Genomic DNA, 25,636 nt, shown 5'->3' on the forward strand with positions numbered 1-25,636 from the left:
GAATCGACAAACTGATTAACCTCTGTGAAAAATTTGATTCTTAACTGGCTGTAAAATCACCATAACTGACCTGCTTGCGGTTTCCTAAGCTCCCATCATTTAGGCCGGTCTCAAATGTTGATGGAAACAACCGGTCAATCGTTTATCATGTAACATGCGGATAACCCAGTCTAGTCCAAGCTGGAGGCAACTAAATTAAGCTTGGCTGGAGAAAGCAAAATGTAGCCCGTCAGAGAGTTGCCTGTTATATCCTGGCGCTACAGTTCTACCATTATTTATTCAAGCACTCTATTCCCCTCAGAGATTGATCACGTCATGCCAAGCTAATGCAAGAATTTAGTCAAGCGCTCCACGTCTTAGTTAGGGATTTTTTTAGAGGCCAATCGAGCTTTATAACACAAAATTCATGGATTTTGAGTAATGAGTGTAGCATTGCGCATGGCAACACCACAATAGTTTTTTTTATCTTTAACTAAATAAAATGATGACAATATTGAATTGCAAAGCTGTATAAAATAGAGAGCACTGGTTTTAGCATTAATTTTCCCCACTTTTCATCGCAGGGGGGGGAGGGGGTGAAGCAGAGATGGAAATTGCAAAGCTATTTTCTTAGAAGATAAAAGATGAATTCTGCTGTGACGTTTCCCCCTTGCTAGATATACGACTGTTGAGAAATGTACACTCCACCCTATCCTGTTGGTCGGCTGCCAAAATACATCGTAAGACAAGAAAACTAGTCAGGTCCCATTTCAAAGGCAAATGACAAGCTTGAACATATCTTAGCAAAAAATAATATTTTGGATTCATTAAACTGCTTTGTACAACGAAGAAAGCTTCAACAAACCAGGGCAATTGCTTCAAGGGCAGAGAGCTACTTAACACCAAGCAGCCAGCATAAAGAAGGTCAAAGGTGACCACTTGGTCCACATTATATTGGCATCTATTCCATCACTTCAAGAAAGAGGGAAAGGTACACAGAAAAAATAAGTAAACATTTAATAACCCTCATACTTTTATGTAACCATCTCAAACGAGAATAATTATTTGTTACAGTTTTGAAATGGTACAAAACTTTATATCATGCACATCACCAGCAACGATCTCCATACAATTGTCAGAAAAAATTGAAACCCATGACAGAACATAAAGGATGTTGCATGAAAAACTGTAGCCATCAATGGGAATCTGTAGCCATCTTTCTTAGCAAAAAAAAAAAAAAAAAACTGTAGCCATCAATAGGAAGCTGGCAACACGGAACTGCAAGTTCTTGCTTACCAGGCTTCATACACCAAGTCCATGCAAAGCAGTGATACACCGAGCAGGTGGAATGCAAGTCAAGACTCTGGTCTGGACTCTGTTTCTAGCCTCTGACGGATGTTACGGCGCAACATCTCCATGTACTCCTGCAAAATTATATTTCTTTGGTTTGAGTCCAAGAGGCTAACGAAAACAAATGATGCAAAGATCTTTTTCCGCTTCACGTTTTTGGAAATAGGATAATGATGTGAAAGTAGGTCGGAATGTAGGAAGCAACATTCTCATAATAGGTAGTTCTATAAACTTTCAAATTTGGAACCAACTATGATGTGTCCTACAAATTTGCATGTTTGTGTTACATTCAAATTGGATAAAATGAGAATGCGTTGGCTCAAAGTTCATCTGAAAACTACAGCTGTCAATGTTCCACCTGTTTGACACTGTTGAAACAGCTAATTAAATTCAACTCACTAATGCACAACTCAGGTGAACAGAGCTCGAAAATAATAAACCTTAATTGTTCTTTCCTATTTTAGTTTTAAGTTCTCTGTTCTAGTCATCATACTACTGAAGCAGTACCTATGCATAGAAGAACAAGGGTTTGAACAACATAGATTCCAACAGACGAGACCAGCCTATGAAAACAAATCTCCCTTTTGCAGCTTAAGTAGGTTGAACCCAGAACCACAAATGCACACATATCTTTGGCGGATATATGAGCATAGTCTGAATACTATATCCATGAGATTTTATTTTGTCCTTGTAAGCAAATTATATATGAAAGTTTCAGAGCTGCTATTTTTACTCCATGCTAAGTTTCAAGGCACCTAAAACAGCAAGGCATGCAAAGGATTATTTAATGTTCTCGATTTTTAATTGATGCACTGTTGCAACCTGTAAAATATTTTCATATCCTAATTGTATGATTAATATGCAATCAGTTCAAACATAGCCTAAACACAAACACAAACATGAGGAAGAAAAGATATGCCAGGACACGTGATTTCCTGAACCAACATGCTTGTAAATGAGAGACCATGTTCAATGAGCGCCATGTGTGCACATATGCACCTACATACATGCACAGACATCAGTAACAAGCTGAAATTTGATAGTTATGGTTTAAAGAAGCATGTAGTAACACTTTTCCTCAAGCAATGCTGACTCTTCCTAAAATGGTTTTATATAACTGAGAAGTGCAGTAAACAATTTGCTAAAACAAGCTCATCTAAAGGAAAACCTGCTTGCATCTTCTAATTAACCGAATAACCATGCTGGCCATTTTCTAACTAACACATTATATTTCCATGGAAAGCTCACTTGCCCCATGATTTTCATCATTATCAGTTACTTGAAATTATGACGTGATATCATCCATGCATAGTTAAACCAGAAAATAGCTAACATTTTCTTGCTGAATCCATCAAGAATAATAATAAAAAAACAAATCATCCAGTTGGTTTATTCTCCTTCTGTTCACAGTAATTTAGCGGACAGAATGCTTACCTTGCTGAACTCCACATTATTGCCAAGTTCTTCAACAAGGGCTTCATAATTGTTCTCTCCATCAAACAGATTGCCCGCACTTTCAAGCACAGCATGGAAGATATTTTCAGCAGAATCATGTTGTTCAATTCTTCCACGGGCTTGACAGAGATCAATCTGAGTAACCAATAAATATTGCAGTAGTTTTTTAAGAAAAAGGTGCTCAGAATAACAGTCATATTAAGCATGAAACACATCTAATTACAGTTCCTTTTTCATGAACGACTAACCAAAATATAAGCAATACAAATAGTCTAAATTCCAAAAGAAAGACTATTTGAAGCAAAAGCTAAAGAAAGAAACTGAAGATGTTTAATTTACAGACTCCATGACAAAAATTGCTGAGGAGATATTCTAGTCAAGTGATAAGATTTTTCAGGAATAATTCACTAGAATTTTCTCTTAGAATTCACCATTTCAAGAGCCTTCCATTTTTCATGAGCTCAAAGCAACAGATTAACCAAAAAAACAGCATGACTTCTTTATTGTTTGTTTGACTGAAGACATGATACCTAGTTCACATCAAAGAGGAATCTTGAAAACCGAAAAAGGGAATCTTCAAAACCAAGTGAACATTCCAAACTTCATCAAGGGGCAAAAAAAAAAAAAAGAAAAGCCCGATTCCACATTTGCTAGCAATTAACATTATTCATATATATAGAATTAGAACTTCAAATGAAACTCTTTCCTGGAAATAAAAATACAGAAAATACTGAAGAAAAACCAATAAGAACCTGAGAATTTCTGCTGTCCAACGTATCATCTCCAATAGTCCTACCATCATTACACTGAGGTTCAGATCGCACACCATTAGCAGGGTTAGAGAGTGTTGACCCCCTACCAAGAACTTGTGATACAGCAGGCAACATTTGTTGAATCATTCTTGAAAAGTCAATACCACCTTGGCCCCTCCCCAGCCCTGAAAGCATGCCTCCAAGATCTTGGTCTTGTCCATCTACCTGTTGTACAATGTCATTCATCGTATTTCTAATCACAGGGTTCTGAGTACACATCTCCAACATGTTTCTCAAATCACCAGGGGAACCAACCCCTGAACGTTCAGCTACACCTGTCAGGAGACTGCCAAAAGCAGGGCTCTGAAGGACATGAGACATCATGTCGCCAGCATCAACTTGCTGCCTAGCACCTTGCTCTCCCAAAGGCATGCTATTCATCACCTGACCAAGGACACTGGACAATGGACCAGAGGAGCCATTTGCATTTACTCCGATTGTATCAGAGCCCTGAGAAACAAGAGAACGCAAAACCTGTTGGCCCCTGGCAACAGATTGCTGATTCTGATCAGCTGAAGGTGTGTCACGGGATATTCCATCTTTCTTTGTAGGCTTTGCTGGCCTAGTTCGCCTCTGCAAACAGTTAAAAATGGTTACGTAAACAAGCAAACGTGAAGTCACAATTAGACCAATACAAGAAATCATACATACTCGAATACAACCAACAAGCATAAAATAGTAGTGTAAGGTCAACTATTTCGCCATTGCTGAAAAGCAAGTTAGAAGTTTCTATCACCTTAGGTTGCAAGCCTCCAAGCCCTAGACCCAAGGGAGCAGGCCTACCACTCTCACCATCCTGACTTGACCTTGAAGCATGGATAGTTGCAGAAGACTCTGAATTTTTCTCTGAAGATTTATCCACTGATTTACTTGATGGAGTATCGCTAGGTTGGCAGATTGTGAGGTCTCCTGCACTATTACTAGTTGATGGTTTCTGGATGGCGAAGCTTCCACTAGGTCCCGCAATGTCAGGAAGATCGTGGCCTTCTTGTTGGAGCTGGAAATGTAACATGGAGTTTTTATCAGTTTTTCATTTGAAGAGGGATAGCATAAGTATAGGCACCCATGGAACATTACCTGCTTCCCTTCACCTTTTGTCATGCCAATATCAGGAACTTGTGATTCAACAGAACCACTATTGTCACAATCTCCAGTATCATGAACACTATTAGCCGGGCAACTCTCGTTAGCATCACCTATGTTTGCTGACGAAGCAACTTGGAAATGAAACAAGGCATATAAGAATAACAAAAACCATTTAATTGATCAGCAACATAAAGAAAGACCCGCTTCAAGAGAAATTAGACAGATATCAACCTGATTCACCTAGTTGAGGTCCTTCCGTTGCAGATGTTGCGTTAATCTGTTGCATGCTCAAAGATGATGAGTTGTTTCCTTGAGCACTGCCAGAAAGTGCATTGGCTATCTGTGTACCTATCCGTGTAACAAGCCTAGCAATGGTATCTGTTTCTGAAGAAGTCTGTGAAAATGAACTAGCTGTAATAGGTTGTGCTCCACTACTAATTGGTTGAGAATCTCGAGTATCAGTAGATTGCAAACTTGGAGATGAGGAGCCCTGACCAGATGCAGTGGCAACACGTGCATTTACCTGTGCTACAGCAGCAGGAATACTAGCAGATTCTGGAGAAGGTCGGGGAATAACAATTGCCGCATTGGGTTGTGTTCCACCACTCATGGATGGATGTGAACCTTGAGAGGAGGCTGAAGGGATAGAGACTGATGCCTGAGACCTCATATGAACAGGATAAATAACACTGAGGACGTGGCCCGCAGTCTCAGCAGAAGAACGTGCTGGAATAGCAGCAACAACTGTTCTTGCTGGCAATCCTCGCACTGAAGCTGAATCACCTGAACCATTCACATTTTGGCTTGCTTGTTCCACACCTTGGCGTCCTCCATTAATGCCTTCGGAACTTGCCATGGTACCAGCAGATGATACACCAGGCGCAACAGAAGTCCCTGATTGACATATGAAGTCAGCCCTGAATATAGAAGGATAATGGTCAAAAATATACTCCTCTTACAATATACTTCTCTTACCAGCATGAATATGGATGTTGATGTTTCTGGAAGGATCTCCAACACCAAATGGACCTGAAACTCCACCAACTGAAGGGGGTGGGGAAACCCCTAGAAACGAGCTCATTTGTTGAGGAAAAGGCTGCAGGGAAAAAAATAAAACCTTATAAATAAAAAGTTCAATCAAAGACTTGTAAGCAAGACGTGAAACAGAAAGAAATGTTATATCATTACCTGAACCATTATAGGATTTGGTCCAGTTGAAGATATATATACTGCTGGTCCAGCATTAACAAAAGACTCGGCCTGCACTCCTCAATAATTTCTAAACAATATTAAAAAAAGTATTTCACAGAATAAAAATTACAAAACAAAAGAAAAAGTAATCAACATACCGGGGATTGGCCCATACGAAGCATCATCATGGTACGACCAAGCTCCAAAAGCATAGAACCTAAATGCTGCATTGATGTTCCTACATGCATTGCTTCAGTCTGAATCTGACTCCGCACTAATGGATCAGTAGAAGTCCTCCCTCTTTCCAGATTTGCCGCAAATTGCTGCATAGTTACAACGATTAAGAATGATCTACATCAGACTAAAATTGCTACATAGTTACAACGATTAAGATTGATCTTCATTAGACAGCATGCTTCTAAAAAAAAAGAGTAAAGAAAAACCCAAGGAAATCATAACGCAAAATCATTATAACCCTAAAGACATATTGAGTAATTTGAGTATAACTTAATGGAACTGCCAAATGTATAACAAAAATACCATCAAGAGTTTAAGTCAAAAACAAAAGCATGATACAACATCTACATTAGACCAAGACTGCAACATTGTTACATCAAGTATGGCAATGTCATGTCAGCTTGTGTTTCCATCAGCGATTCAAGTGAAGTTTCTAGCACAAACATCATACAGTGTTGTAGCATAGACACAAATGCCAGAAGCAGACACGGACACATATCCAAGCATCTGACTCGGCAAAGCAGAAAATAAAGATACAGAAACATGTCAAAAAAAATGATAATCTTAATCAGAATTACCTTATTAGCTGTGTAATGTTGTCGAATAATAAAACATTAAAAGGTAACATTCAAAAAGGAGTTCCTACTGCTAAATTATTAGAATTCATTAGCTCGTACATTCATAATAGTCACTCACAATTTCAAAGTGTTCGCAAGCATAGTGAAAAAGGCAAATATTAGTAAGTTGGTAATGTTTCATAGACTGAAAAGAAATATATATCACTGGAATTGATTTCAAGAGTTTCAATTTGCCATCTTTAAATATAAGGCATTAACATCAAGAGTAATCACAAAAATTACCTGTCATGTTACCTCTTCTTAATGCTTCCTATAATAGTCACTATGACCACTATCATGCATGCATGCATGCACACAAACGCACATAAGACAGCCACAACAACTTGTGCAGTAATTGAAAGGTTTATATGGAGACTATGTTAAAAGTTCATCAGGAACTGCTCTTTTATGAAAAAGAAACTCTAGCACAAAGATCGAAACCTACATTCGAAACAAGTAGAAGAATACAAATCTGCTACTATATTATATTGTTGCACTGCAAACTATACAAAATTTTGACTTGGAACCAATTCGCTGTTCCAACAATCCGAACAAGAACAAACTTTATCATTCGCTCCAGCTTAAACAGCATTTTTTAGGAATACATTTCTAATAGGGTGATATGGCAATCAAGCATGGATGGCAGAAGCTGGATCTGAAATAAATAAGACAGAAACTATTCCTATAAGGATACGCACAAAAAAATCATGAATCCACCGCCAATTAGTCAAACGAGATCCTGGTTACAATATTCAGTTAGCAGGCATCATCAGCTGCATTTTGACTTTGCAAGCAGAGGTAAATATAAAATTTTTCAGTCATGCATGTTAAGGAATGCCTACAACTACCAGTCCAAATATATAAAACTCCAAAGTCTGATTTAGTCGATGCTTATAATTTTTAGACAAAAAATATAGTCATATATTGCAATCATTTTTGCAAGAATGCATCACAAGAGCAAAGATTGGGACATACAGAAAGTGCACTTGATGCACTGCCTCTAAGAAGTTGCTGTGCTTGCTCCACAACCGAACACAACATCTCAGGAGTTGGCAATCCTCGTAAGTTCAAAGATGGATCATCAGATCTCGGCAGATCACGAGCATTGGTAGGTGCGGATGACTGAGAACCTTAATATTCCATAAAAAGAAACCAAACTCATTAGCCATAATATGAATTATTTCCTTAGTTCAAAATAAATGGCGCAATGTAGTTACCACTGTTTTGCAATACTAGTTCCATGCGGCTTATGAAATCCGAGAGGGTTGTCAACGAATCAGGAATAACCTGAGTTACAAACCAAAAATCCAAAAAACAGCTATCAGAGGCAATTCACATCAAAAATCCAAAGAAGAAATAGAAGATGATAATGATGGCAATGATGATTAATACCCTTTGTCGTAAGAATGCCCCTGCTGGTGAAAATTGAGGTATTTGAAATGGATGATTGAGAACTGTAAATCCTGGTTGTACTGGGTTGCCAGGCTGGCTTCTGCTGCTAGTATTTTGCGTTCCTTCTGTATCAGGACCTGGAGGGACCTGATTGGACAGCACAAAATATACCATAAGTACTGATCATTATACAAACTTAAAATGTAAATATAGCAGAAATAATGAAAAAATCCTTGTTACAGCAGCAGATGAGTTGTTGCCAGCTCCTCCAGCAGCAGGAGACAGGATCCCCCCTCCCAAAGAATGCAGAACTGCCCCAATAAGCTGCAAACAATGCAAAAAGTAAATAAAAATCAGAACAAATCCTGCAGGGAATTACACTAACCAGTTAAACTTTGATCAGACAACTAGACCAAATTCAAATCAAAGTATCTACCCGGCTAATATCAGTAATCATCCCTTCCCCTTGGTCAGAAATATTGACACTCCCAAGAACAACACTGTGCGAAACTTGTCCAGCCCTGTTACGAGGTGCATTGCCAGTAGGATCACTTCCTGCATAACAGGTTGAAAAAATGAATGCATAAATAAATAAATATTGCAATAATTACTTGTCATGCAAAAACAATTTTCAATGTTGTGATTTAAAAGAAATAAGAGGCTAGGTTCCCAGTTGATCCACAGTATTCTATGAAATGCAGAGCAGACATTCAGTGTAATGAGGATTATTTTTAGAAAAGAAGAATTACAGATTAAACAAATCGAGTTGACCCTGACACCATCCCTCTTCACCTAACCATGCTTTCTGTTGTCCACACCTTAATAAGAACAGGTGCAGGAGCAGATTCAGGTGTAGGAACAAGGAAGCATGGTCTGACATAATTTACATAGAAATGCCTAGGAATGTCTGGATATGAGTGTTATTTGAACAGTAGAAGGCAACAAAAGTTTACTTTATCTGGCGGTTTCATCATATAAAAGACATGATACATACATGATAAATTGAGAAAGTAAATACTGCTATTATTTTCAAGGTTGGAAAAGAATGTAAGAATACAGAAATGGCACTAAGATAAACTTGGACTGCCTTTTCTTGCATTCAGACTGTTTCAATTGTTTCTCAATGGAATTAGACATGCTATGAACACACAAAACATGTTTTTGACCAGCCTAGGTTAATCAATCAAATGCCAAGTAAGAATCCATGTTTAAAAGCTTCCAAAATCCTAGAGCAGAAAAATAAGAAACTAAAACCAAAAGAAATGGATTGTAGGTGTGTTCTAGTGTTCAACTATGTAAGTTTGCAGTCCCGCAATGATTCAGGATGGGTTTGGATTTAGTTAGGTTTAAACTTTATTTAGACACATTAGATCTCTGGGTTGGGCATGGATCATGTACAGATTGGGTTGGGTATCAAACAGGTACAACATGGAAAGAAGTTTGAGGGAACGAGCAGCGGGCATAACAGTGATAGAGCCCTTAGGTGGAAAGCACCGAAGGGGACTGAAAAGGAGGACTGGTCACGGGACAAACTTAAGATTTTTTTATACACTTTAAAAGAGAAGCTAAAGATAAAATTATATAATTAATGTTATGTATGATTCATATACTGGGTGTCCAGGCCAGGTCAGGTTTGTTTTGACAAGACCTGGACCTGGACCTGATAATCTTTTTTGGACCAATACCAAAACAAAAAGGTTATCGTTCCAAATTGATTGAGACCAACAAGTTTGAAAGACAGCATAAGCTCCTGAAGACAAAATTTGCTTCTAAGCCTAATAAAGTTCAAAGTGGGTCGTTAGCCCCTGAAACAGGTAGTCCAAATTAAAAAAGGACCTCCATGTCCCTAAACTGGGTTAAGATGAAAAAGGGGAACACGGGATGCTAGCAGAAAGCTAGACTTCTATCTTAAATTCAGAAGTTCCAAGTTATCCAATATCTGCTTGGCAAGTATGTCATCATAATGATAATAATAAATTGTTCATAAAGAGCTGTGGCAGCAAAATAAAAAATCAAACCTTGGTTTCCGCTATTGCGAGCACTATCCTCAGACGCTGCCCCAGAAGCAGGTTGTGCCTGGACTGGCTGCCTGACAACCAAATGCAGTGTATGTCCATCTTCCAGATCTATATATATTGTCAAGCGTACAAAATATGCATGCATAACAGACAGAATCAAAGTGGAAAAACAATGCCAAGCAAAGTAATCATGTACACTGAAAATAGAAAAAAAAATCTCTATCTACAGCCTTGCAATCCAATCGTCCAACTGTTGTTAGTGCAGTTTGAGCATGTTGCATAGCAAAAAATTGACTAAAAATGGATTTGGTCCAAGGCAAGATTTGACAATCTAAAAAATTACACTGTAACAAACTAAAATTTAGCATTATATTCCACAAGGGTTTTTTTGAGGCAAAAAAGCATTTCCTGGAATATCTAATATCCAGCTATTTCAACTTTATAAAGACTTCGGCTAAAGAACATTTCCTTTCAACAATAGATAATCTTACTTTAGTTTAGATAACTTTTTAAATATTTTAATAGGAAATAGCCGATTCATTAACCTACGATAGACAGCTAACCAAAGTCATTCTAATACATTATACATATTGCATTGTAACCATTATGTGAGAGAGAGAGAGAGAGAGAGAGAGAGAGAGATTTAATAAGTTTTCTGGGCAGTCAACCAACAATCGACATAAAGCCAAAATCAAACTAAAGTATATTTAAAAAACAAAAAAGATAGAAAATGGATACGGTATTCAGAGAGGAGATGATTATCCTTCAAAACTTTTCCCCTAAATATCAGCCGCTGCTGCTCCACAGGAATGCCAATCGCATTTGCTACCTTCTCCTTTAACATCGGCACTGACATCTGTAAAATATTAAAATACTATGTCAAAACTAAGAAAATCCAACTCAAAATAGAACTTATATATACATACTATATTACAAAGAGCATCATTGAGCCTACATCAACAACCCAGGACCTCACCCAAAATGGATAGCTGGATGGTATTATTTGGGTTCCATGATCCTATATAAGTACCCAAGATCTACCTAGCAAATAACCGATGTAAGACTAAACACAGGCTCACACAGGTCCTCACATACTCCCTTCGTTTAAACCCTAACGTCCTCGTCGGCTAAGGGTTTAAATCCATTCAAATCCAATCACAAGCACCACGATCGGCCCATGGTCAGCCCTAATGAACCTATGCTGCAGTGTCTCCTAGTCCACATAGATTATGAGTCAGGTCCGCTTTTATATTATTTGTAATAGCCTAGGACTTCACCCAAAATGGCTAGCCGGAAGGTATTATTTGGGTTTCTTGATCTTGTATAAGTACACAAGATCTACCCAATGAATAACCAATGTGGTACTAAACACACGCCCGCATAGATCCTCACATACTCATACATTCTGAAATCTGACTAAAAACCTGACCTTTCCCACAAATAGAACTTAAATGAAAAGATTTTATCCATAATAGTAATAAGAATGGTTTTTAAATCTCAATATATCAGTTATCTCAGTGAGTAGCCAAGACCGAGATGAGCCAAGATCTGGGTTTATCTCGGTTGATATTGTAAGTGAAAAAATTTGGAGGGCACACGAATATTATTGAACTGAGATAGCGAAATCTCAGATGATATGATAAATCTGGATTAAGAATTATATTTTAAAGTATGATTTTTGAGATTTATTAACTAAGAAATTCTAATCAAGGAAATAACAAGGCGATTAAAAAATTTGGCCAATACAAATATATTATAGTGGCCAGTATCTCGGATTTTATCAGTTTATAACAACTGAGATAATATGGCTGAGATTTTTATGTATATCACAATCGAAACCAAGACTGCAGTGGAGATGAAAACCTTGTTTATAAGCATACGTAATTTGGGAAAGACGATCCCCCCTGAATATCAACTCCCTATCTAACAACCTTAACCCTCTTCAAACTCCATCCTCCATTTCAATCCCAACATTCCATCTCACTTCTTCCCTCTCCCATCTTCATTTCATAAATTTGATATCTATATAGTTGACTACTTTCTTTATTTTCCAAATTTATATCGACCACCATTACTAGTCCTTAAACAAGAAAAGTAATTTTCTCTTAGTAATAAAGTATTTAAATAAAATAATTTCTACCTCTGCATGCAATGCACATGCCTGTATGCTAGTTTTGTAGGAAAATGATATGAAATAACACATAATCACAACAATCTTAAAAGATGTATGGGAAGAATGTTTGTGGATAGAAATTATATAATATATTAGTTGGAATATGTAAAATTTGTCTTGCTCCAAAAATTATGGAACCACTCCTGATAAGATGGTAGCTTAAATTAAATAGCTTTAATGTTGCAAAAGACCTTGCCAAACAACTAGGCCATGGGCCCAAATCCAAATTATGAAGATACTAGATTTGCCCATGTGCTCAAAAAAAGATAACATTGCTAGTCAAGAGTCAATAATCAAGTACAAATAAGGACAGAAATTAATATTGGATCCATTAACAATTGTCAGTATTATTTTATAATGAAAGGAATAGGAGCAGTCGTTCTTGGAACCATTAGCACTTACAACGTGTGCACGTCTCTAGAACAATCTTTAATGCAACACTATTTTTCAGAGCTAATACTAATGAACAATCTGAACAAGCATTCAAAGGCATATATAAAAAATTCTCATAAACCACAAAAAAAAAAAGAAATACATAAAATATTCTTTTTATTTGGAAAAAGTTGTTGCAATAGGCTAAGGTGCTTCCACATTGTTGCCCTAGATGATGCAAACCTTCGCCTTGCCATCAATGGCAACAGCCCAAGTCACACACGCAATATTTACCTATGCCTTACGTTCACTAATAATTGTAAACACGGTCTTAATTATAGAAACTCAAAAAATGAAGACCTAGAATGCTAACTAATCTTTCTCAACTACTTTGGCCAATACCTCGATGATCGTCTATTGGCCTCTGAATCTAAGTTGCTAGAATCAAGTACAGGAGCAGGTGAGGAGAAGTGGATACTTTTTGAAACGCTTTTAGTAACGAAGCATTTAGAAAGTAGGTGCAAATTTGAAATTCTGAGAAAATTCAAAAATAGGCATTACCCTAGGTAGAAGTTTCCAGCTACTAAGGCCAGAATTTCACCATCTCTTCTGAATTTCTCTAGACCTTCGCCTTGACTGAGAACTTATCCTTAAAACCTTGTTCGTTGTTTAATCATCAAAATAACAAGGACCCAAAAACGGTTTCTGTAATATACGTATCATTTAGCATACAAGTATTAGCTCTGATGAAAATTAATAGGTAAAAATCATGCTTGCTACTAAAGTTACTTTCTCTATTATTTATACCCATTTATGCCTCGATATAGCGTCAATCTTCGAAACTAAAAGACTTAAGTCTTAAAAAGGATGCAAAATATGGATAATCAGTAGGGCAAAAGCCAACATCTATTTTAATATATAATGCAAACTCTGCCAACGGTCATTCATGAGGTGTTTCCATTCACCCATGTTTCCCCTCCGCACATCTCCTTAACTTCGAAGACAATATGCATATAGTAACCCAGTTGGTTAGAGCATGATAATGTCGAACTTTCAAGGCCTTCCTCTAATGTTAAATATTTATTTGACTGGGTCTCAACATTTATTTTTTTCTCAAAGTAAAATCAAAATAAAAAATAAAAACAAGTGCCGCACATGCCAGACTCAAGTATATAATTATAGCAAGTAGAGCCCTCTTATATAGCTCTCGAACACAAAATGCAAACAAAGGTGTGTATCTTTGTGCATTGGATGCAACCTTGTACCTTCACAGCACATGCAAAGCAAGCTAGTTCTTCAAACTTTATAACCATAACACATAAGATATCTACTTTGCAGAAATTTACACTATAACACTATAGAGTATCAGTCAAACGCCTTCCCCATCAACTTGTACAGTTGTTATATAAATAATAAGTGAAATTTCTTCCTTTCCTCCATGCTGCATGTTGTATGAGCTTCTATGCTTATGATTTCAGCATCTAATATTATTTACAACAGCGATTTTTCAAATTTAGTATGCCCTTTACACAACACTGCCATGGCCAGTCCCATACTTGGATAACAAAGGTGAAGGATTGACAGCCAATGATAAAATATAAATCAAGATCCATGAAATGGATCCAAATTTTATGGTTATACTATGTTGTTAAGCCATCAACCGTGTATTCAAGCAGAATTAACCAACATACAAATTCAAACTTAATAAGCAAGTATACTAGAGATCTCAAAGAACATTACATCTTTGTTCACCCGGAATGTGTAGATCTGTGAATCCAAAGTTTTGATATTGATCTCAATAGTAGATTCTGAACTTTCACCAGTTGGTTGGCTCGAACTGGTACCCTCATTGAGAGTTTCATCTGCCATCTTCCTACATATAAAAGGCAAATTAATACAAGAGATGTTACAGATAGAAACAGATCGCATGCATCGTAGGCACAAACCAACTGCATTAACACAACTCCACAATAAGCTTCTTTCACATAATACGCTGAAAACAAAAGAAACATTTCACAAGGCTGCAGTATCACTGAGAAAAACTGATTACACAATTGCAAAACATGAATGATCCCAAGGAACCAACAAGTACAGATATTTACAAGAATCACAATAACCTTGCGAGAAGCTTCGGCTACATGGGAAACTTTCAGCAAGAGAACCCTTCAATAAAGATTCATCAAAAAGCAAGAACGAAGAGAAACACCGTAATGCATTCTCCAGAATCACTACTCCAATGAAACTATGCAAGGAAAAAAAGTCGAGCATATAAATCGGGCAGGAGATATTTGCGCATGCAAGTAGAAAAAAAATAAATTAAATTGATTTCCTGCACCATTTTTTTGAAAAAAAGTATAAAATCAGCCATTGGAATTCATTTCAAGGAGGAACAAATAACGCCCTCATGCTCATGCAGATCAGCGCATAACCTAGAAGATTACAGCATGAATCCAATCAAAAGAAAAGGCGAGGAAAAAAGGACTTATCAGCACAAGAACTAGCTCCATCGGGAAAGGGCGGAAGGGTGAAGGGGGGCCGGAGAGGGGGCACATGTGGGAGGCGAAGGCCGCGACTAAGGACTGGGTGAGGGTCAATATTAGGGTTCCGGAAGAAGGGTTAGGGTTCCGGCGTGAAAATGGTTAGGGTTCCGGCGTTAAGAGGATTAAGGCTGGGTTCGGGCAGCATCGGCGTCGGAGTTCGAAAGGAAGAGGAAGGGAGGAGTAGGGGAGGAGGAGGCGGGGGGACTCACCGGAACCGGAGGAGGGATCGATCGTAAGCGTCGGCACGGGATCGGAAAGAGACGAGAGCAGAGAGATGATCGGGACGCCGGGATTTTGTTTACACCAGCGATGAAATGAGAGACCAGAAAAAACAAATGGAAAGGGAAGGATTTAAAAAAGGGAAAGAAGAGAAAGATGAGTCCGGAAGTTTCGAGACTTTCTCCAAGTGAGGTAGAGGTCGGTTTGCCTAAAATAAAATTATTATTGATCTAAAAATTCTCTCTCGCAATATATCACCTGTTATGTGCAACGGCAATCTTCTGTTGATTATATATATATATATATATATACACACGCACATGTATGTATGTATATGTATGTATATTTATACGTGTGCGTGTATGTATGTATGTATATGTGTGTGTATGCATATATCTTCCGCACCAAGAAGCTCTCTCTTTAAGCATGGGGGCAGATGAGATTGACTTGCCTTTCATCATGAAAGAAAAGTATCAAGAGGATGTATATTGCTTGAGAGAAGCTCACAAGTAATCAAAGATGTGGCTGAAAACCTTTTGGTTATTCTAATTTTGTACTAGAGGGAAGCCTTTCACTGGTTGCATAGAGATGTAGGTGTAAATCCCGATCACGTTTTGCAAGGAGAGGGATCTGGAGAGTAAATATAATTTTTCCTAACTTATCTAATATGGTAGGAGCAAAATTATTCTATAAGCCCTATGGAGTAGATTGGTAGGTAATTAGAGATAAAATTGGAAGCATTATCTAATTTTTCTTAGATGTCATAGGATAGTATTTGAAACTTTGAACCTCGAAATAAAAGAGCAATAAATAATTAAAAATTTACTGAAGGATATCCAAATAACTTTTTCTCTTAACAATATTCTGAATAATTTGTTGGTTACCCATGCAACTTCAAATATAAAAATAGAATTAACACATTATTTTTCTTTTAAGATTTTATGGCATGAATAATCCACGTGACTATGGACATATCCTATTTGAGATTTTGTGCTGGATGATGTAAGAAACTTGAGGAAGGAAAAACAGGCACATGAAAACGCAAGAGATATAACGATGGCATTACATGCAATATGTTGCGTGCAATGCGCATTTCTAGAAATAAACTAATAAAATACAGTTTAAGAAATTGAAAATAAGACCGATAATTTTTATGGATTAGATAAAAAATATTATTTATTTTCAAATTTTAAAAAGAGTCAAAGTCCTTACAGACATAGACAAGTAAACGATAGATTTGTTTTGAAAAATAGAGTTTAATAAGATGTCCAGGAGAAATAGTGCAAATAAGTAATAGAGATAAAAAAAAACAAATAAAAACACATGCGTATCTTCTTATCATAAAATTTGATAAATAGAATCTAAAATATTTTTTTTTCTTATTTAATATATATAGATTCGTTTTTTCGAATCATCCTTCGTTAAATGCCGATAGAAGGACCAAATTTCTAACTCTTATATTACGTATCAATCCATACCGAGCATCTCGCTGAACAAGAGCGGCAAGTCGCCGCCTCATCTTTATACGGTCAAGGAAAATTACTTCCAGGCCCACAGTCAGCAAAAGAACAGTTTCTCGTTCCAAATTCACAAGCTCCACGAAGTCCTCATAGCTTGTTGACTTCTTTTTATATAAAGATCATGAAAGAATTATTTACAGACTTTAGGTGAACATTTAATTAGCTTGTAAACCTATAAATTACGCAGTATGTTTTTAATTTAAACATATCCAATACTAGTAATTTTTACTGGGTACGGATTCATTCTTCTGATAACTTTTATCAAAAGCATGTAAGACATAGCTCCGAAAAGGAAATAATAATATAGCATATATACTAAGTGCAGATTTTATCAGTATATATTGCGACGCATCATTCCATATTTAAACATATCCTTTAATCTGCTTTGTTATGGAGCAACTCTGAATTGCTGATCAGGCCTCTCAGTATGATATGATCCTCACATTCATATGTAATGCCTTGATTGAAATGACAAATAAAAAAAAAAATTTAGATATAAGATGGATTGAATAACAGGTGGCCTACACGTTTAATGCAGGGCCGAATCCTAGAGGAAGACTCAACCACTGTGATTCGAAAGGAGAGATGGAGGAGAGATGCAAACCCTTTACTTCAGGATATCTGGCAGCTATTGAGAGGTTGTAGCGCCTTTCATGTTGTGCATGCCTACCGAGAGGCGAACCGAACTGCCGGTTGAGTGGCTACTTATACAGCACAGCATTCTGAAAAGATCTTTTGGACTCATCAGGGGGTCCTTATTGCTTTTGATTTAGTTGGCTATACCTACACTAGAGTAGGATGAGTAGCCGGTATATCAAAAAAAAAAAGATGAAAGAAGAAGAAGAAGAAGAAGAAGGTGGCTGGCCTTCTGCTCTAGAGACTTTTGTTTCAGTTCCCCCCGGCTCCGGACAATGAATTGGCTAGGTTTGCGCATGTTCCAGGTTTGATTCTAATCTATTGGTAATATGGGGCAATGTAGATTTAGTTTCTTTTGTCTTTTCATCCAGCTACGTATTTTTTTTTTGTGCGGAAAAAAAAAAAAAGGGGTTGGGGGGAGGAAGGGACAAGCCCACCCCCGCGTAGCAGCCCCATTGGGCCCCCACCCCGCCAGGAGAATGTTCGATGCGGGCAGAAATGGCCGTGTGTTGGGCACCCCGACCGATTTTACTCATACCCTCCCCACCCGTAGGCCCGGCTCAGCTACTCCTCTGAGCTCTGGCTCGAGTCCCACGTGTGAGTACGTCACACCCGGCACCACCCCGGCTACTAGCGGTTCAAGAGCGGTCCTACACCACAAGTCCAAGCAGTGGCCAAAGTAGTGAGCTCCGGTCCACAATTTAATCGTCGCCGCAGCGATTCGAACTTGGGACCTTGTGGTTAGAATTGCTGCCCAGTACCACTAGACTACCACCTTGATGGCATCCAGCTACGTATTAATGGGGCAAATCAATACTGCATAAAGCTGGCTTGCAATTGATGAAAGATGTTAAAGATCTCCCACCACCTGAGGAAATCAAGGATAAGGTTCCGTTTCAAAAATTTCCAGGTGATGTTAGCTATTTCATCAGCACTAGGCTTGGGAGTGGTCCAAGGCTGCTAACTGAAGAAAGTCAAGCTCTCATTAGTTCTGAAACTGGACGTCCAAAGTGAACTACTGCAAGGAGATGAACGATGAAATTTCATCGGATTTACCTTGTAGTTTCTTTTCCATCAAGCATGATGAATAAATTAGTTGGTTGGAAATAATCCCTTAATATGACCAAATGTCACCAAATATGACTTTGATGGCGAATCTCCCACTTGTACGAGGATGGCTTGTCATCCAATGTTGCACCAATCCAGGAATTCTGAACTAGGATCCGTGCCCCAAAATTTTGTACCCAAAGGCTTATTTGTGGAGGAGAAGTGTAACTGTTGCATTATTTTAGACTTTCCTTTCTGATCTTTTCGTCCTGTTTTGAACTTGTTAATCTCAAAGTTTGTTTTGTCTCTTCCATTTCCATCAACCAAGAGTACTTAAACCGGACATTATAAGAGTAACCACGTCTTCTCAACCTTTGAAGGTGGACTACTGGACTATCCATACATTGAAGTAGCTAAAATTTCCTCCTTTTGTTCACTCAACAGAAAATTTTTTCCATAATTTTGACTAAGAAAGAGAGAGAAGTTTCTGGCCATTAGAGGATTTGGACTGGAGAATAACTTATTCTCGGCATGCCGCATACTGCAGTTGTTGCATAATACTTTTTTCACTGGGGTTTTCGAGAGGATTATCCAAATCACAATTTCTTATTTGTTGAATTTCTGAATGTCTGCACAACATAACGAATCATAATGATTATGAATGTAGGTATTCTTAATTATAGTGACAATAAAAAATATGCATGTTCTTAGTTATAGGGATAATGAAAATATAACTACCAGAGTCATCCGAACTAATATGTATTAAATTTTCCAATAACCACCACTCATAGAGAATGGAAACATCAACTGACGAAAACTTCAATTTATGCTTACTTGATGTTATGTTATAAAGATAAAAAAAAAGAGAGAGAGGGATATCTCTAGTCAGCGCAATGGTTTTACCAACTAGATTAGTTGGCATCCACCATGATACATTAGTTCAGTGATAGAAGCGGCTGCAATTCACATCCAAAAAAAAAAAGAAATCCTTTACAAGAGGCCTCTATCAGCCTTCTGAGTATGAGGTAAAAATTTTCACCTCATACATGCCCCTGCATCTTAGTCTCTTATGGCTTGCAAAATTCTTTTTTTATTTTATTTTTTTGAAGAAGCTTGCATAATAATTTGATATAGGATAAATGCCTTAGCCTCAAGTAAACTATTCTAACCTACCAAAAACCAGAGTAAACGCACTCTGCTTTCTGGCACCATAGCTTTTGTTACCTATAATACTTGCACAGCAAATGAATTGTGAAAGGGTTTGGAGAGAATAAGCTTGAAATAAACTCAGTAATCCCTTATTTTTGTGTTTCAACAACGAATCAACCTGGAGGCCTAACACAAATGTAAGGATGTCTACCTTATGGATGATGGATTACTATTTTTTTTCAAAACCATTGTTGTTGGGCAGGAGCTTTGAGGATCTAGAATTTTAGTTGCAAATTGATCCTCCGACCAGACAACTTTCCTTGATCTTCCCGCTACATCATGTAATATGTGGTGATAATTTCTGTGCAACAAGTGAAAAAAAAAAAAAAAAAAAGTAGATGTAAGACTAGAGAGTTTATGTTGACAGAGTTGAGGGGGTGACCCATAAGCACCCCACTCTCCCTAGACTTCAAAACGCACTTAGTATGAGTCCTGTGTATCTAATAAAGTTCCAGTCAGCTGGGTACGACATTTGACAGCTAGAGAGAGACCCAAAATGACCTCTCCGGTGATGCCATCCGATGGGTTTCGCCACCGAGTGGAAAGCCCTTGGGCTCGCAAGGAAATGAAGACACTTCTCTCGCAAAACATCATAAAAAAGCTTTCTATTCTATCCAATATGAAATTCCCCGAAAGTTCTTAAAAAAAGTTCAAAAGATACAAAAGACAGGGTTTTGCCGTACCATACGAAGTATGGATATATATATATATATATATATATATATATATATATATATATATATATATATATATATATATATATATATATATATATATATATATATATATATATATCAAAAACAAGAAAATTTAAAAATTTTACTGTTGAAGTTCTGAAAACGGCCATATTTTCTGATTACTTTTAAACCCCACCAATTACAAAAAGTAGACATATTTCCTAATTATTTTCATGCCTTATAGACCGTGCTTTCCCATGTTGAGAGAAGAATTTTGCATAGTTCAGAAACTGATGAGCTTCATATACTTGGAAGTTGGAATGTTATAATTCCCTCGAAGCACAAGAGTTTCATTCCTGGCAGACCTCTCCATTCTACAATTAGAGATTCATCCTTGTGTTTGCCTGTTTGGTGCTCATTAATGGACTTGTTCCCTTGTGTGCGTGTTTCTATCTAACAGGATAAAGTATGCCTCTCTATCTAGAAGATTGTACATGCATCTCAAGACACTAATTATTCTTATGGTCTGATACTGTGAGTATTCTTGGATTGTTCTCACCAAGTTCTACCCAAGATATTCCATTATAAAAGAAATAAAGTTAACCCATGATTATAACAAAAAATTGATACCCTGATGATCACAGAGTTGAAGCAGACCCAAGTGCTAATAAAATTATGTTTGTACCTCTCACAAGGGATTCATGAATTCCCCTACGCTTGAAGCTACAAGTCAGAATTGTGCTCTTCGACGAGGGCTGCTACAACACTACAATGGCCAGAACAATAATTTCAGCTACTTTCATTACATTACAAACATATACAGCAGGATACCAAGAACAACTGAAATATAACCATTAGAAGACATTAGTACAATAAAAACTACCATTTGTTTTTAACAACGATGACTAAAAAAACAAATTTTAAGCATTTTATATTCATGCATTTAGTATAAAACATCTGTTACTTAGAGGCCATAATATACCATTATTATCCATTAAAGACCATTATAAACATAATGATGCAAAATATTAATGTTTTGGATTTCTATGAAGATACTTTATAACTGTAATAACAATCTGTAAAATCTCAGGGTATCACAGTTACAGTAGCCATGATAAGAGTCAGGACCACGGTTGGTATTAACTTGCCTATATGACAGTAATCAGCAGCTAACTGATAGCCATGATAAAAGTTAGGGCTCAAACCATGTAAGTTTTGGTTCTAGCATCTTCCAGTAACTCAATTTCCTGCCATGCCTTTAATTTATTAAGATGATGCATTCTCATATTTAAGCAACAAACTTGCATGCATTATGAATACATATAATATTTAAGATTGCCTGATAAAGACAGACCTGTGCATTGAGAGCCGAGGAATATCACAATCCACAGTTTGCATGCCAAATCTTGGAGCAAGTAGGGTCTATAGTAGATATGTAGGTCATCTCCTGCAACAAATTATTGCATGGATTTGTTAGGTCACCCTTACTCAAGATAATGCTGTCTATAATATTGTATCTAAGACGAGGGAAGAAAGTCAGATTTAAAGCAAAGAAAAATTCCAGACTCATTTGTTGTCCATGAATCTACCAATAAAAGAATTGCCATTAATACAGATTTTTCATAGTGTAAAAAATATGTACATGTGTAGTTTTGAGGTTCACTACAGCACTGTGATAAATGATTCCACAGGATGACACCTCTCACCAAAATAAAAAAGCAGAATTGTTCTGAAAACGGGAAGGTATACTGTCATATATGTGCAATCCCGAGCAGCAAGCAAGTTTTTTTTTTCAAATAATCTGCCAATTAATTATCGCTAAAGACATAAAATAGAAAAGCAGAAATAAAGTGGCAGGAATCAAAGTGGTAATGATGAACTACATGACAAGCCAACTAGATAGTTTGAATTTTATAGATTATTCTTCACTGGTGCAAAAGAAATGGCCAAACAGCAACTTTCAGAGCAACTCTGAAGAGCCAGCTCCAACAACTCTTTGGTCCCAATTCATTACCTTAATAGATCATATAAAATTTTTATCAAACTGGCTAACAACACTGAGAAAATTCAATTGTGAGAATGGAATAATTGTACTTGTGTTTGCAAACAAAATAATAGGAAAATGCTATATGGGTCAATTTAATCAAAAAGATTTATATTATCATCCACCCCTTTATTATTCTTGAAGTTTAAAAAGAATCTGTCCTTCCTCACATAATTAAGCAAGCACCATGCAAAAGCATTTGCTACATATTAACTTCAATATCTTGAAGGAGAATGGCAGAATCGTGGCAACACAATCAAGACTCTAAGAGTTCCTTTTTTTTAAACAAGAGATAGTTAGATAGATAGATAGATAGAAAGAGAGAGAGAGAGAGAGAGAGAGAGAGAGAGAGTGATGAAATGCTAACTACAGATTTCAAACAACAAAGAAATGATTCCTAAAGTTCTACCAACATTTCAGAAGAATGGACAATCTAGCAGAATTAGGAAGTGCAGACCTTTCCACTAAGGAAACCAAGAAAAATATAGAGCCAACCTTCAAAAAATTCCAAAATGTCAAACATAGAATCAATTGTGAATATTGACATGTTCACTATGGCTTCCAATATTGAGTTTCTGTGTGTGCCTGTAATCTTCTACCTAGCTGCCAAACAGATGCAAAGACGTAGACTCCTGCATATTGATGTTTGCCGACTTTCAGCTTACAAAGGACATGTAGCAAGTCAAAGAGGATCTGACATGCTACCTTCAAGTAAATGATCACTGCCACTCTTAGAGCACTTAAGTGCAACTGCAAGATAAAAAATTCATATTACTATTTGTACCACAAAGCACAACTCATCTAATAGTAATTTAATCATTTGCAGAGAACTGCAAAAGAAAAAATTGCATTTTGATGGCATACCAACAAAAGATGACCATATTGCATCTCCAATAGCATCCTCTCCCATGTAATAGCAAGGTCAGCAATCAAAAATGCATCTCACGCCCTGGAAAATGGTTTCCACCTTTTCATTGTATTGAATTCGATTCCACCTATAGAACCAAGACTCTTTATGCGATATATGAAATAAACAGATTGAAAGTAGTGGTTTTAAGAGATGAGAAATCTGCGGCAATAGACTGAGACAACTTCAGTAAGCATGGTCGTCCTTAAGCCATAAGTACTATTCCAAAATTTATTTAGATCAGAAATTTGAACAATAAACTGAAGAAAGACACACAGGTTCCTCCACAAAACATTTTCTGTATGCTAAAATAGAATACAAGTAACATGCTTTATCCTTTGACCTTGAATGGCTTTATGTGCCTTGACATGATATTGTTTCTTAGTAGGACCAAATCTTCTAAGATGGAAGTGCATTTAAAAGCCTTCTCTCTCTCTCTCTCTCTCTCTCAGTTTTTCATTGGTCTCCTCATCCTCTTCCCAGAACACAGACCCATGCTTCACAGCCAAATGATTTTTCTCGCTTTATACAATACATGCTAATTTAGCAATCCTAAGTCCATAATTTCATCGTTGTTTAACAGACCTATATGAACATCCTTGCCTTTCCTCTTCACCTCCCCGCCCCCTAAAAAAGGAAGAAAAATTCTGATGAAACAGCAAATCTAGTCATATATCTGTTATGAAATATTTTTTCTTAATCATCTAATGATGTTCTCCGATTGCATAAACATTCAACTTCATCCATCCCCCATCAAATATCAGTTAGGACATAGATACCTATTTCTACATCTTGTTGCTTAGGGATTAGCCACCTGAAGTGGGAGTGCATGTGGCAAGTGGGTCTCCAGTATATATATATATATATATATATATATATATATATATATATATATATATCATATAGGAGGAAATCAAATGGAAGTAGAGAACTTTTACAAGGTAAATCAAATGGAAATGCACATGAAGATAAAGAAAAATGCAAGAGAGTACATGGAGGATGGATGCATGTAACAAGCAACAAGAGTATGACGAAATTTGTGAATTAGATGTGGCATATAACAAACAGAATATTTACTCACAAGAAAAGATTGAATGCCATCAAGTATTCTAGACTCATAGTCATGTCATATGTTCAAATCTAACCAAAGAAGATAAGCTAGGCGTAAAAGTCAATAATTGATGGATAATTTCTAAATTCTTTCAAAAATATTTATCCCACAACTTCAACCAAACTTAAAAGGAAAAACATATTCAATATTTTTAGTTACATTCACATATTATTCCCAATTCCTGGGATTTTTTTAATTTTTTATAAAAGTCTTTCATAAATTTATTAAATAAAATCAGCATGTTCGATGCATTTTTCAACTTGAGGACAACCAGCTCATAAACATTGACCTCAAGCATAAGCTATTCAAAAACTTGAAAGTGGTCCAAACAAGTTCGTGAAAATGAAATTACTCACTAAATATTGTAATAGTAGAACAGAGTTGAACCGTAAATTTAAATAATATTCTTATCTGCATTAGATTTCATTCAGAAAAAAATATAGCACATATACCTGAACATACACATCAATGTATAAGTAAACAGATATATGCAGATAAATCAATAGCAAGGTCTGGTCAAACTGTTTTCATTTAAGCTTTAAGTAACATCAGTCTTTATAAAGGTACTGTTAAGACCAAAATGGTAAAGATTAAGTATAAGAGTTACAAAGCACGGGTTATCTGTGTGAGCAGTGATAACAAGAAATCCACTTCCTACAGTACACCAGCTAAAAGAAGGTGGCAATCCTATTACACCACTAAGTTATATCCTTAATATAACAAGAGAACAACAATCATTAAAAAAAAAAAAAAAAAGAATAGAATCCATAACACATAGAGAAAGCACATTCTGGATGAATGAGTACCGGTTTAAAATAAGATGCAATTTCTCCACACAAATCAAGAGAACATTTACTGCTCTACATAAATCTCAAGATGTCTAATGCAAAATACTTAAAGCAAATAGTACATACCTGTTGCACATGTCGACTGTATCGCCACAACAACACATGATAACAGAGGCCAAGTTCACATGCTTGTGGCTTCGAAGGCAAGACCTAGTGAATAATATGGCAAGCCCAGAGGATACAACTTATATTTTCA

The 25,636-nt window shown here is 36.7% G+C and overlaps 1 protein-coding gene across 11 annotated transcripts; it reads right to left on the reverse strand.

The window, feature by feature from the left end:
• Positions 1 to 971: 971 nt before the first annotated feature.
• Positions 972 to 25,636, reverse strand: LOC103705892 (ubiquitin-like domain-containing protein CIP73). 11 transcript variants are annotated; one of them, XM_039133318.1, is made up of 22 exons: positions 25,507 to 25,636; positions 23,439 to 23,523; positions 23,070 to 23,324; positions 21,885 to 21,977; positions 21,216 to 21,296; positions 14,423 to 14,555; positions 10,876 to 10,993; positions 10,138 to 10,245; positions 8,556 to 8,674; positions 8,360 to 8,443; positions 8,120 to 8,266; positions 7,945 to 8,014; positions 7,703 to 7,857; positions 6,032 to 6,196; positions 5,871 to 5,942; positions 5,658 to 5,778; positions 4,914 to 5,576; positions 4,674 to 4,813; positions 4,333 to 4,593; positions 3,537 to 4,169; positions 2,764 to 2,919; positions 972 to 1,403 (listed from the first exon to the last, which is right to left on the reverse strand). In XM_039133318.1, the coding sequence occupies exons 6-22, from the start codon at positions 14,549 to 14,551 to the stop codon at positions 1,335 to 1,337; spliced, it is 3,210 nt and encodes a 1,069-aa protein (XP_038989246.1). In that variant the 5' UTR covers positions 14,552 to 14,555; positions 21,216 to 21,296; positions 21,885 to 21,977; positions 23,070 to 23,324; positions 23,439 to 23,523; positions 25,507 to 25,636; the 3' UTR covers positions 972 to 1,334. The 11 variants fall into 11 exon arrangements, with proteins under 11 accessions (XP_038989246.1, XP_038989247.1, XP_038989245.1 ...); XM_039133319.1 differs by having other exon boundaries at positions 23,174 to 23,324; positions 25,507 to 25,633; XM_039133317.1 differs by lacking the exon at positions 25,507 to 25,636 and having other exon boundaries at positions 23,174 to 23,324; positions 23,439 to 23,569.

The sequence above is a fragment of the Phoenix dactylifera genome, chromosome 14 (assembly GCF_009389715.1).
Source record: "Phoenix dactylifera cultivar Barhee BC4 chromosome 14, palm_55x_up_171113_PBpolish2nd_filt_p, whole genome shotgun sequence".
Classification (NCBI taxonomy): domain Eukaryota; kingdom Viridiplantae; phylum Streptophyta; class Magnoliopsida; order Arecales; family Arecaceae; genus Phoenix; species Phoenix dactylifera.

Coding starts and splice junctions, on each gene's coding strand:
- LOC103705892 (XM_039133318.1), bottom strand. CDS start 14,551: ATGGCAGATGAAACTCTCAATGAGGGTACCAGTTCGAGCCAACCAACT. Junction 8,675..10,137: donor TCGCAATAGCGGAAACCAAG/GTTTGATTTTTT, acceptor CCTGTTATGCAG/GAAGTGATCCTACTGGCAAT. Junction 5,577..5,657: donor CAACATCCATATTCATGCTG/GTAAGAGAAGTA, acceptor TATGTCAATCAG/GGACTTCTGTTGCGCCTGGT.